The sequence below is a fragment of the Larus michahellis genome, chromosome 7, assembly GCF_964199755.1.
Source record: "Larus michahellis chromosome 7, bLarMic1.1, whole genome shotgun sequence".
Taxonomy (NCBI): Eukaryota; Metazoa; Chordata; class Aves; order Charadriiformes; family Laridae; genus Larus; species Larus michahellis.
In genome coordinates this window covers 55,622,546-55,636,177 of record NC_133902.1, presented here as the reverse complement: position 1 = coordinate 55,636,177, position 13,632 = coordinate 55,622,546, and the positions used below count along the sequence as shown (strand labels likewise).

At 42.2% G+C, this 13,632-nt stretch overlaps 1 protein-coding gene across 3 annotated transcripts in view; it reads right to left on the bottom strand.

Annotated features, from left to right (window-relative positions):
- The window catches only part of KYNU (kynureninase), a 66,323-nt gene extending 55,855 nt beyond the window's left edge, over positions 1–10,468 (bottom strand). Inside the window, exons 1-3 of one of the 3 annotated variants that reach the window (XM_074595186.1) lie at positions 10,329–10,468; positions 10,132–10,188; positions 2,068–2,257 (exon numbers count right to left, since the gene is read on the bottom strand). In XM_074595186.1, the coding sequence (XP_074451287.1) occupies positions 2,068–2,236 (169 nt within the window). In that variant the 5' untranslated portion in view covers positions 2,237–2,257; positions 10,132–10,188; positions 10,329–10,468. Of the gene's footprint in view, positions 1–2,067; positions 4,472–6,946; positions 8,103–10,131; positions 10,189–10,328 lie in introns of those variants that run through there. The other 2 variants (XM_074595189.1, XM_074595185.1) reach the window with 2 other exon arrangements.
- Positions 10,469–13,632: the final 3,164 nt, after the last annotated feature.

The window sequence follows — 13,632 nt, the reverse complement described above, 5'->3', positions numbered from 1 at the left end:
CGGGGAACCACAACATACAACATATCATCAGTCTTTGAGTCAAAATATTATGGTAATTGATCAATAAACAATAATGGATGTTGTAAAGGAAGCAGTGAAAACCGTCACAGGGGTGTCAAAACCTCTATGCGCTTCTCAGAAGAGTCTTTAATGTGAAGCTGCTGAGACACTACACTGAAAGGGGACCTTTCATATTCTTGAGAGACATTTCACCTGCTGCAGTCAGAGACACGGCTGCAGTTCAGGTGCCCTGGTCGAGCTGAATTTCAATAGCACAGCCAGATGAAGAGCGGAAGCACAATGGCCACATGAGCTGCCTTCCAGCATCTTCCCAGCTTCAGAGGGACGTTTTGCAGCAGCACGGTGGCAGCTGAAGTGGCTCTGAGCGCAGAGTAGTCACACCCCAACAAACAGATGGGGTTTAGGAAACCCTCTTAAGCAACCAGGCAAAAAAAGAAAAAAAAAAAAAAAGACTTCTTGGCAGACAAACCAAGAACACCTCCTCCGTGCGGAGGAAGCACCTAGTTTAAATATTTGTAAAGTGTCCAGTTCTGCTCTGAATAATATAAATAGCAAAAGTCAAGGATGTAAACGTGAGGAAAGATAAGTCAATACCATCGGTACATAGAGAACTAAGATTTATCGTCCCCATGTCCTAAGGACATGAGCAGACTGCATTCCCAACATTCATCTTCGCCAGGCAGGAAGATAGTGAAGACAAAGATAGTTTCAAAATATGTCCAGGAACTTAGACAATTGATACTATTTTCTACCACAAATCTTTACTGGAAATAATTTGGCCAATGTACTAACAGTACTGTTCTTTTCAGAAAAATATCTGCAGAAAATTGAACCTGCGTTTATTAGAAAATGAAAACATTTTACAAGACAGTTCTATGACATTTTTTTTTTCCATTTAAATTTTTTAACAGATGCTTTCTGCCAAGGCAGGAAAGGAGAATGACTATGGCTATATACGTTCACCATCTAAGGAGATAACGTGCCATCTCTTCAGCTTCCAATGTGGGATGACCAGGACCTGCAGAGTGGGCACAGCTTTTCCTCCCCCTGTATTTGACACATGAGCTGAAAACAAACCCAGGCAGGGCTCGGGAAGCACGAGAAGAGCCCGGCACCATGCTGCCTCCACAGGTGGGTGCTTCCACCAGGTTTTCCCTGCATGATTTTGGCCAGACACAGCAGCAGGGGTGGGTACAAAAAAACCCCATGGAAATGTTTTGTGTTTTCACTGGGCTGGGAGCCCTCACCCAAAGCAAACGCTTCCCCCTCAGCTCGCCAACCCTCCCGCACGTCCCTCCTTGCCTCCCTGCCTGCACACCAGGGCCTCCCCATGCCCAGGCATGCCACAGGATCCTCAAACAAACCTACAGACCAGGGTCGAAGCAGAAAAATTTCGAGAACCGTTTCGCGTGGCTACTTTGAAGCCACGTGCAGTTATCTATTTGTAGGCAATTCATGAGGGAAGTGGGAAAGATCTTCAAATAAAAGATTTCGTTATGAATTATTTGCTCAGATCAATTATTTGTTCTAAGGCACAGCCTTCCATCTGGCCTCAGGAAGAATATCATCTCCCAGCAATAAGGCATAAATGTTAATATAATACATGTACCATTTCTTTCATTAACTAAAATAATTGTAACTAGATAGATAATACTATATTATACCAAGGAAGCAACTGCTCTGAGCTATCGTAAGCGACGTTGCCGTTTCAAACCATTAGACAGAAATGCTTCTGCCTATAATTTTCAATCAGTCGCTATATTGTTCAAAGCAGCTGACTGACAGCATAAGCACCATCTAAGTACTGGATCCTCGCATTTTATTCGGGATGGGAATGAGAGCATAAAGCTTTTGGTGCTAGAATAAGCTGATGGATTGATTTAGCAACAACAGGGACATTCTGTGCTCAGATATGACTGCAATTGCTCAATTATCTCATAAGTGACAATGATTTCCAAAGATTTGTGACAAACACATACAGAAGATGTGAAGCCCCACCTTTCCCCGCCCCCCTCCCCACTCCCCCACCATAATTATAATTCTCACTTGAAGGTAGATCCTTGACTTTTGGGATACAGAAACATTCACGAAGATGCTTTAACTCATCTTCTTGGTCTAAGCGAAAAGCAAGTTTCTTGTCTGTGGGACTGCAGCCCAGCCGCAAGGCAGTTTGCTCTAAAATGGTTGCTGGTAACACAGGAGAAGATGGATCCATTTTCAGGTCATTCAATTGCACCTTAAAATGAAAAATGCCACAGTTTACCTTCTGCAGCATGCATATTCACAAATAACTGATAAGCAGCCACTAAAACTGCATCATTCAAGACCCAAACTTACTTGATTTAAAGCTTTTTAAAAGTGAAGTATTTGGATAGAATGGTAAAACTGATCAGTTGAAGTATTTCCAAGGCAACACATTGCTGTGACCCCCAAAAGCTTCCCCCCCCCACCATACATATGATGTTCTGCCCTTTTTAAGTTATATCAGCAGCTTCTAAGTTCTTCCACCAGACCGATGGCAGTTACAAACGCTGAAGCGTCATTCACAATTTTGAGCTCTCAAAGCCAGAGGCAGCATTATTGTTTCTGCAGTCTGTGCTCCTAAAAATAGCAGGTGCACAGCTACGCTGAAGTTTTTCTTTCTTTTTTTTTTTTCTTCCAGGCTGCGCATCGCTCAGCCTCTTTCAGCTTTTTTTTCTTAAAAATAGGAAGGGGGTGTTTGTGTACAGCCGTGCTCACGTACGAGGGCAGAGCAGGCAGGATGAAGATGGCAGACAAAAACATCGTTAGAAACGTGGCTTTTAAAACCAGGATCTTGAATTAATATTTCCTTCTAGCTACAATGAATATCCTGGTGTTTTGGTTCCATTTACCCTGGGAAGGGAGAGAAGCCCGAGTCAAGCCGCAAACACGACAGACCATAGTTTCTAACGGAATATCCAAAACTCTAACTGCAAGATTTACGAGCTCATTGATCTTTGTAAGAAGAACAGTCCTGTAACTGTAATGCTGAGAGACACCGTTGTGCTCGAGACAGCAGTTGTGCACTTGGCTTTACAGATCTATTGGCAAGGAAAATTTATGACACGTACTCTGTACCTTAGGGCAAAACTTGGCCAGTGCTGCCTGCTGCGTTCTGTCACAGAAGGCAGTCGAGAGGCTCATTGAGGTGTCTGGTGGTTTCCCCAGTTTAGGGAACTGTATAGTTAAACCACACAATAACCTCTGCTTTTTTAACATCCTGAAGAGTTTCTGGTGCAACAGAAAAACTCTAGGACATAGGTAGAAATAGGACAGTTTAGCACACAACGTGCAGCACACAGCCACCAGAGAATATGGCTTTTTCTCTGAGTACGTATCCTCCAGAAATACCGGCTCTCTTTTCTTAAAGCCAATAGTATATTACAGTTATCCAGAAACAAGCTGTGGAGAGAACAACAGATGATTATACGGGTTGTAGCCAGCTGAGCATTACATTCATTGTCACTTCACCTAGCTTGGGTTTCTCTAGAAGAGGATTTCTGAGAGTCAGTGTGATGGCATATTGTGGGTTATAGATTTTTTTTTTTTTTTTTACATTAAATCCCTTATGACACATTTTTCTTTATTCTTTTTGGTGTAAATGCATAAATGCAGATTATGTTTTTTATCAATGTTTTATGCCAATCCCTGAAGACTGTACAGAGGAGCTTCATCAACACACACGGGAGAGATAACAGTTGGTATTTAAATATAAACCCCAAAATAGCACAGCCTTATTAGTGCCAATTAATCCAAACCCGTTTATACTCTAGCCAAATGGCCAGCATGATGCTAGTTACCTGGTTTAATTTGCTATCATTTAGTTTATGATGAGAACATTTTCTTTTTCCCCTCCAGACTTGATATCTTACACAGTAGCAATTTTTCCTCTCCCACCAGCGTGTAGAGTTAAAAAAAAAAAAAAAGCCAGTAGAGCTCTTTAAGATAGCAGTTTTCATTTAGCTAATGTTCACCTTCTCCCGGGAGGTACTGGAGAGATCTTATTTTTGTGCTGTCTCCCCACAGGTTGTTCACACCTCCTCATTGTCATCAAATTTATCATTCCCACTCATTCATCCTAATCATCCCTGAGTTGGTAAAAAGAAAAGAAATGGTTGAAAAAAGATATTTGAACATCTTCGTTCTCAGAGTGTTTTTCTAGGCTTCTCAGAGGCAGAGGGCTACACCTGGACAAGTAGTTGGGTGTGATGCTAAAGAGGCTGAGCTGGCTGGAATCAATACACCCAACCAGCCACCTCCCGAAGAGTTGCCAACCCGCTGAAAGCCCTGAGGGAGATGTGACCAGGCTCCCTATTCCCCAGGGAACCCCTTCTCAGTTCCTTCCTCTACAATTGAACAGCAGGTCCAAGACCTTGCCTCTGCCAGCTCTTCTGGTGGGGTATGGGTAAGGACGTCTCTGCTCTTCTGCAGGTCAGAAAAGCATTGACCTTCTGGACCTATTTGGCAGTCATCAGGGAAGATGTGTAGAGATCTTTATTTCCTCCAGCAGATGTTGAGAAACATCTAGAAAGGCAAGATAGGTTCACAGACACTGGCCATCACTAATACTGGCACCTCATTAGAGTTTGAAGACACTATAATGTAACTTAACTTTCACTTCAAGTTACAGATTTTAAGAACCCATGGGCTTAATCAGTAAGTCAGGGTTTATTTTCAAGCAAAACTGGGATCAGCACTTGGAAAGTGAAATTAGTTTTTGCTTCCAAAGGCTTATTTCTGTGATTTACAGCACTAGCATGGGAGGCCAGATCCCATAGGCATTATCAGAGTATGTCCAGCACATACTCGCGTAATCAAGATATAGTCCTCTCTCTTCAATAATGAGTATTTAATGCAAATTATGGAAACAATCCTTGGAGAATGGGCTGGATTCAAGTCTCCCTGACTCTCTCCTTCCAGATAAAAGGACCACATGGCAGTCTGTAGTCTTTTCTGCACAGTCAATCTCCTTCCCACTCAAGTTAATGCCTGGATTTTTTTTGCTCCCCAGTGACATAGCTCCTGAAGTAAGGGAGAAAGCCTTTTAATCTCTTTAAACAGATGACTCCCTTGAGTTAGGGATATTTGACAGTGATGCTCAGCTCCCCTGGTCCCTAGGAGGGGGACTATGCAGCATTAGTATTGCTGTCACCTATGTCCTCTCCTGGATACAGCCTATGAGGAAGGTTTAGGAGCCTCCAACATTTATCTCCTGGGGTCCACACAGGCAATGCCACCTAATTCCCCTGCAATTTATGACCAGGAGATGGATAATAAGGGTGCCTGAAGGACAGTTTAGTTTTATACACCAGATCTCTCTCATCTGGTCTGTAGACTCTCTGCTTTACACCATATGAACACAGTGGAGCATCCTACCATTTGTCTGTCTTAGAACCATTTTTTCAGTAAGGATACATAGATATTACAGTGGATTAATGGCTATCATATTTCAGGTCATCCGCTGACCTGTCTGGCAAGCATAGATGGGATTTGTTTCCATTTGAGGCCTGACCCAAAACCTACTGAAGTCAACAGGTGTCTCCATTACAAAGATTTCTGGATCAGGCTTTTGGTCCCCTGTCATTGCTGTAGCTTGCTGCATCTGATCAATGACTTACGTTTATTGTGATTCTTATTTATATTAAATTTTGACAGCAAATATAATATTAAATACAAAGATCTAGAAGCTAAAAATGATTAAGTGCTCAGAGGTATCTGATTTAATACAAACATTATGAAATAAGATAAAACTACTATAATAAAATCAATCAAAATCCTATTGAGGAATGAAATCCCAGAGATCCAATTTGAGACCAGAATAAGAAAGTACTTTTGTCCTTTGAATGGGGAATTAGACCTCCTAAAGAGGGAACCCCAGAACTGCTCGGGTTTCTCCCCCCCCCCTTTTTTTTTTTCCACTCTGACCAACATTATTGCATTTCCTAATTGCTGCAGTACAGAGTCCCATGCAATTAGTTTACAGTAATTCATGAATCATTGTTATTTTCTATATGTAGAGAAAATACAGCACACCTTTATTCCATCCAATTACCTTAATTTAACTGAAAACTGTATTCTGTACCCTCTTCAAATTAAAATTCAGGCACATCAATGCAAAACAGAATTCCCATCTTGATAAAAGGGGTTCCTTATCAGGATTTTTTTTCATACAACTTAAAGTAAAGAGAATCAACATACATAATAAATACTTAGAGTAGAAATAATCAACATTTTAAGAGAAACAACTTGCCCCCAACACCTACTCTGAAAAAAAACATTCAGGTGTTTTTTTTCCTTTCCTAGAAACTTCGTTACACTGTTTGACTGACTTAATAGACATAGACAACATGAAGTCAGCATTTATTTTTATTTTTTTTTCCCCCACTCTTTCTTTGCTCTTTTGACTTTTTCCACAGAATTTGCCTCTACTGAATACTGATTCAGTGTAAAAAAACTCACAAATGAGCGCTGGCAATCTTCCATCTTCAAAAAACGCATACACAACTCAAACTTAGAAAACAGGCATTATGACGTATTTTATTAGCGCAGATATCAGCCCCACGACTTCATCCCCCATTTTAAAACAATAAAAGACAATGGGCGAGAATTAGTCAGACACAAGCGACGCGAATGTCTGGGCAATTATTTCTGTTTTGTCCTTTATGCATAATTTACTGACTAAATAGAAAAAAAAAGTGCAAATATGAGCAAGTCTTATCAAACTTACACAGGAAGGTCCATTAGGCTTAATTATAAGAATGATAATTTGTCCTATTTTTAGGTCCACTTATGATATTTTTATAGAGATAAATTTTGTCTATAATTGTATCTTGATGTCTTTATTAAAAGCAGTCCCCTCGCCCCCCTTAAGCATTTTCTTTAAATATTCCAAGATATTACTCACAGTCTTTCTACCCAGCACAGTGCTGACAGGCACACAATGAATCCCTACTTAAAAAGCTCAGAGAAAAAGAGTATATCATGGGAATAGCATGTCCTGCACTTCAGCTGTTTACCGGGTTGCTAAATGCAGCTCAGCCCACAGACCTTTGACATTTCCAGGTTAGCGTCCAAACGGACTCTTTGGAAGGAAAACTGGGGGAGTGCACGCGTGTAAGCGCCCAAGTTTGCCGTATAGGTCCACGCTGTCAAAATACACCCACTGAAAGCACCAATAGCACCGTGGATTGAAGTTGTTTTAAAAAACAAACAAAAGAAAAACTACAGAAACGCACAACGTGTAAAGGCTGATCCTTCTTCCCACCTTTACGTGAAGAAAATTTCTTTTGTGAATATAGTTTTGCAGAAGGAAGTCCCAAAAAAAAAAAAAAAAAGCACAGCCCAAAGCAACACACATTCTAGATCACTTCAGGTTAAACACACTTCAGTGCATTTGCTTAAATTACAGAACTGCAGAGAAAGAAAAATCTAAATATTCGTAGCATGCCCAACAACAGACACGCAGCAGCAAACACAACTGTATCATTAAATAAGTCGCACAGCAGAGTGTCACAGCTGCAGCAAGGGAATGTGACAGAGAGGAATAACAATCAACTCCGTTACTTCAAGTAATTTAGGCACATATTGACCTTCACGTCAAGAAGTGTTTTGGTGTTAAAAGTAACTTTCCGTATAAAGCTCATCTTTTCACCTCCACAGCAAAACCACGTTACCCTGCGGTTGGCAGCCGTTCCTGCGAGAGGATGATGAAATTCTTGTGCAAATACTCAGCGTTGCATGAAGAAAACAGCCACAGTCACGTGCCTGCTCCTTCAGACTCTGACCTGCACAGCGATCAAGCACATGACTTCTGAGTTAACCAAAAACTAGGTGTATATATATTTTTTCTTTTTTTTTTTCCCCCCTCTTTGTCACCACGGCAAAATTTAAAGCTCTAATTAAATTAAAATGGCACCTTTCTCCCATCCAGGCACAAGAATAGACACACAGTTGTAATGAAAATGGTTTTAAACCAAACTCTTTCACTTTAGTGAAGGAACAGATCAATAGCATAATAGCTAGAAGTCAACGTTCACAGTAACACGGCAGAAGGAGTGGTGGGAATTTACATGGCACATGGGTTTGCCAGGGTGGAAAACAGAAGAATTAGAGGCGAAATTGGTGAAAAACAGAGTTGGTATCTCTCTTTTATTCTCTGTAAAGGTTATCTCAAGCCCAAACGCCCCCCTTCAAGCTTGAACGACACGCATTGCTACACATAGTTAGAACATTGTTGTCTGGAAGCAACAAAAATAGTTTCTCTCTATTCGGCCTCTGAATTTTCAGGGTGAGGGAAAAACCAAAACAACACATCAAGAAAACCCAACCCCAAAACAAAACAGTGAGGAGAGCTATAAGGGCAAAGGGTTGTGGACTAACAATGTAATTTAGAAATACAACTCCGCCCTGGCGTTGTGCATACACAGACCCCTGCAGTAATGCTTGTTTATTATCTGGATTTCCATTTTCACTAAGCACCAATATATATGATACTCTTGAACTGTAACATTTCGTCGTCTTTGCTAGACAAAAACAACAAAGCAACCACATCAAGCACTTAATATTGAGCCAAAATAAAGCTAACCTCTATCCATCAGTTCTTGCAGTATCCTTACCCTGTTTCGTTCTGTTAAATGCTTTTTTGGACTTCCCACTAACTTGTCCTGTTTACTCCACCAGCAAGACAACTGGACTGCTGCTCAAGAAACTTTGTACCCCCAGGAATTTGGGCCAAGAAAGAGAAGCAGGAAGTTGAGGCATTTCATTTACTGAAGCAAGAGGGATCCGATGTCAAACTCGCCCCACAAGGGTATTATTTCTTGTTTACTTGGCCACTTAGGTCAAACCAAGCTGAAATACACCGCGGCTTTTCAATTTGCCCTTGGAAATAAAAGTATACGAACACCAGAGTGAAGATTTTCCCACTGCATTTTCCTTTGAAAAAGCATCTCGAGTTTTACCCTTGATTGTCAACAGTGGTGGGAAAGCAGCTGTGCTGGCAAAGGCCAGGTGCTGGTAGACTTTCACGAGAGCAGGAATATTGACCCCTTCTTCCCAGCTATTCTTCTCAACTCTTCAGATGGATTGAATAAAAAATAAAGACAAAACCAAAAACCTTTGCCCTTAAATGCAAGGCTCAAAAAATCAGCAAACATATCCCCTTGGCAATTTCTTTTAGCTGCAGAACTAATCTCATGGTCTGTCTTTTATTTCTCCTGTGATGTTGCGAAGTGACCAGAGAAGAGGACGAAAAGAAGGAGCCACAGCAAGTCATGGTGAGACCAATGTACAAGGGAGTGAGGCCACACGAGATTGCCCAAGTCCCAGCAGGCACTGGCTGATGTGGCAGAGAGAAGGCAGAAAATGCAACAGAGCGCAGCCCTGCCGTCACCCTCTCAAAGAAGCTGTTAGGAGAGTGATGGGAAGGCAGTGGCATTTGACAGACAGTTTAGAGAAGGGGGAAAAAGCAAAACAGAAAAGAAAAATAATAAAAAAAAAATAAGGATTTACGGCTTTGTGAGGAGATGAGCTCTGCAGGTCTGAGGGTTCTATGGAGATACATGGGGCAGAGAAGGAATTAAGGGGCTGACAGGAAAACACATTTCTCCTACCAACAGCTTCCCCAGCTCATTCAGAGGTGCTTAACCAGGTTAAGCCAGACACATCCACGAGCACGCTGATACCTCTTCCTCCCATCCTTCACCCTCACCATTTGCCGTACCCACCTGCCATCCGTCACCGCCAGCCCCAGGCTCACCAGAGCACGTTTGAGCCCTTGTCATGGGAGCCTTGTCCCTTGACTGAAAGAAAGTCTGCAAGCTTTTCCACAGGAACACCGATAAAACTTGTAATAAATTAATTTGACAAGACGTTATGTCTTCTTCTCAAGACATGTGACAACAAGAAAAAACCAAGAGTGCCCTGAAGCACACCCACCCTATGCCAGATGGGATGCCAAGGACACTTGGTCCATCAGGTCATGAAGGCTTGCCTTGGCACTGCTAGCCCAGAGCGCTCTTACTGTCAAGAGAGTAAAATGATCCAGTAAACAAAGAAGGATTCTCTTTAACAGAAAAAGGCAGGTCTTACCCAGGATGAGATGGCCTGGAAGACCCTCAGGCAGGAACACACTGCGGTTTCCACAGTCTGAAAAGTAGGAGCAAGGCAACAATGTGTCTGAGAGCAGCACAGAGCTCTGCTCGGTGCACATCTGCTTAGAAAAACTACGGCTGCCTGTATTTATAAGGCAAGCCCCACAGCTATTTTTTAAAGCATGCCATCTGTACCTTATGATAGCACCATGCATTTCACCTCAGGCCTGACAGCAACAACTTGGTAAACAACAGCATAAAACCTTTGGTCTTCTTTCCACTGAGCTTGCTACGCCAACTTTCTTATCACTTTCTTCCCACCCTATCAACACCCCTACTCTGCCTGAAAAGGCTAATTTCTTTCCTCAGGCTGCATTTAAAGCCTACTTGATCAGGATGCCCTACACCTGCTCTCACTTACCACCTTCTCCGCCCTCCCACACCCTGGAGGGTTATATTTTGCTTCTGAAGTGATTTGAAGGAAACATGGATATTTGGCCTATTTGCAGCAGAGGATTACTCTGGTTGGGTGATTCTGACTTTTGGTCTTCTGGTTAAAACTGAAACAAAATTACTTAGTCCATTTATCTGCACCTTATAGAGAGTTAATTCCCTACAACTATAATCCAGGGTTGGTTTTTTTGGGTTTTTTTATTTATAGAGTAGTTATTAGTAGCTCCTGCTAAATTGTTGGCTGCCTTTTGGGTGGCCAAAGCGAGCTGCTGAAATCTTCTTCTTGTCTGAAGCACTTTTCCCTACTTTCTTTCCAGCTGGGCGGTTAGGCACACCTCCTAAAATACATATGGGGTTTGTGACCTGCTCCTAATATTGTTTTTCTTCATGCTCTGTGTCAGTTATAATTTTCATTTCTTTCTGAGTCTTTAAACACAGCATTTGTCCTTTAAAATCTATTCTTAAAGTAGAGTCTTTATGAAGGGAAAAAAATAGAAATAAGAAATTATTTACTTTTCTGCAGTAACATTTAGGGAGAAATATTCCACCGCTGCGCTAATAATAGTAATACCCAGAGAGGGACAATAAGGGAATCGGGGTCAAGTGATTTCCACGTAAAGAAAAACAAGAACAGTAACTCCCCCTGGCTTTGATAACTCCATGGTAGCTGCAGCAGCAAGAGAACATATTTTGAATAGATGAAACTTCCCTGTCTCCCTCCAAGTTAGCTGCTACTAATAAAGGATGACGGTTCTTCCAATGCCCTCGGCTGCGTTTCCAGGTGGAACGCACATACATATATGTTTTAAAAGCCCCTTGCTATAAGGAATGTCTTAATGTTTTGGAAAGGATAAGAACCCTTTTTTCCCCCCTCTAGTGAAATATTTGGTGTTAATGTTTGCTTCGGACAGCGAGGACTTTTCAAGCCATTTTTACCAAACAGAGGGACTGGAAGGGTGGGGGTAGTATGACAGCAAAGGGGGAATTTGAGAGACTGAAAGCAAAATGGGGGACCTGGCGGGCCCTTTTCTCGTGGCAGCTGCTTGCTCTGTTTTGCATAACCTCCTTAAAAATAAATGGGAGTGCTTTGGGGGTGGATTTACAGCAAACCTCCCAACTGCTCTTTCTCCAAGGTCCTCTTAAAGACAGGTAAAGCTGCCCGTGTATCAGATACAGCGTCTTTCTGTACGCCCACTGTTTCATCACCCACCAAACCACCAGCTGTGTGTCCCGCTCTCACCGTACAGGACAATTGCCAACTTCTTCATCTACTTGTAGCACATTTCCTGTCCGTGGTCAAAGAGCTTCTGAGAAAGGGGAAACCAGAAGCCACCTACAGGCCAGATGCAACGCGATAATAACGACAAGCCCTTATTGAGAGGCCCCGCACGATACCAGAGCTTTCTTTTTTTCTTAATTATTTGTGTACCATGTCTTTTATGACGCGTTTCATACCGTTGCAGGGTGAGTCGTGGCTGAGGACATTAATCGAACCAACGTAGACAACTGATACCGGTGCATTTTCCTTCCTCCTCTGCCCCCTGTTTGCAACTCCATAAAAGTGAATGCGCTTCACACTTTCATTTTTATTTTTAAGCTCTTGCAGCAGTTACCATCTGGAGCAAGACTCGGGGAGGGAAGAAGGAAGAAAAGACAGGTCAGAAAATAACAAGCTGAGCTTGTACTACATGTGTGTTGTATAAAAAAACAAAAAAAAAAAGAAAAGAAAAGAAGAGAAAAAAAAAAAAAAGAGTGCCACACACAGCGTAGTACTGATTAATGAGAAGCACCACGCAGATCTGGAACCTCCAAGAGCTGAAATTACAAAGACAGGCTATGCTTGATTTAAACAGCACGCTACTGTTCTGGATGGCCTGGAAGCCGTAAAGGAAGCAATAAGACACAAAGGATCGTGACAGGCAGCAAAGTGGTGTGTGACACCGCGGGGAGGCCACCATCAAGCGCCAGCGGTGGCTTAGGAAGGGGATATAGTCATACATGTTCTGTGGTAAGAAACTCATTCTGCAGCTTTCTGTCAGAGAGGGTTTAACAGCACACATTCAAACAGTGGTGGGTGATTTCGGCAAAGCTGAAATTCCTGAAAAATACTTTCATGCCAAATAACACAAGAAAACCAACAAGCTCCCACGTTAAAGCCTCCGCGGCACGGCATTGCTCTTGCAAGGGGACAGAGGTGAGGAGAAAAACTTGCCCTTTATTCATAAACCCCGCAGGTTCCACGGGAATGACAGCTAAGTACCAAACTCTTTCTGGAAGAACAAACTCAGATTCTTGTGGTGCTCGGACCAGCCTTCTGATATCCATACACTCACTCCTTCCCTCCCTGTCCCCAGATTTGGACCTCTCAGTCCTCCCTAACGGAAGATTTTATCTTTGTTCGATTCGCTAATAAACTGATTATGCAGCAAATCAGACCGCAAACCGGCCAAGGTCTAAACGAAGCTTTGCCAATACCCGGCTTCCTACCGATATTTATAATCCTCAAATAACCCTTTGCTTGACCCCCGGTTGCAGGCAGTGACTCAGCAGTCACGGGGCTCCTATTAGTATTCTCGAAGCATTTCCAGAGCGTTTTTAACTGACTGTCTCACTTGTGCTGTGATCAGACCCATCAGTTTGTGGTGAATTGCTCTGAGGAAGGTTACAGGTCTCCATAGGGACTGCACATGATCTTTGAAAAGCGCATTTCCCTCTAGCAAGTCATAAATGCTCAGGAGAGTTGCTAAAGATCACTCAAAATATATTATTGAATACTTTGATGCCACGCTCTCACTCTGTGTTATCATATACTTAAAGTATATTAAAAGGTTCCCTAAATACCAAGTGCGTTTGCATGGAATGGATTTGTGTTTTCCAAAGCCGGAAGAAAATAGCTTTGTATCGTTACAGGATGTGTAACACTTTTTCTGCAGTTCTGCAGAATGGTTTATAAGCACTTGACAGTGCTTTATTTTTTTTTTTTTGCCTTTTTTTTTTGGCTTTTATTTTTCCCCAGCTCCAACGGCTGTTGCAATAGACTCTAGTT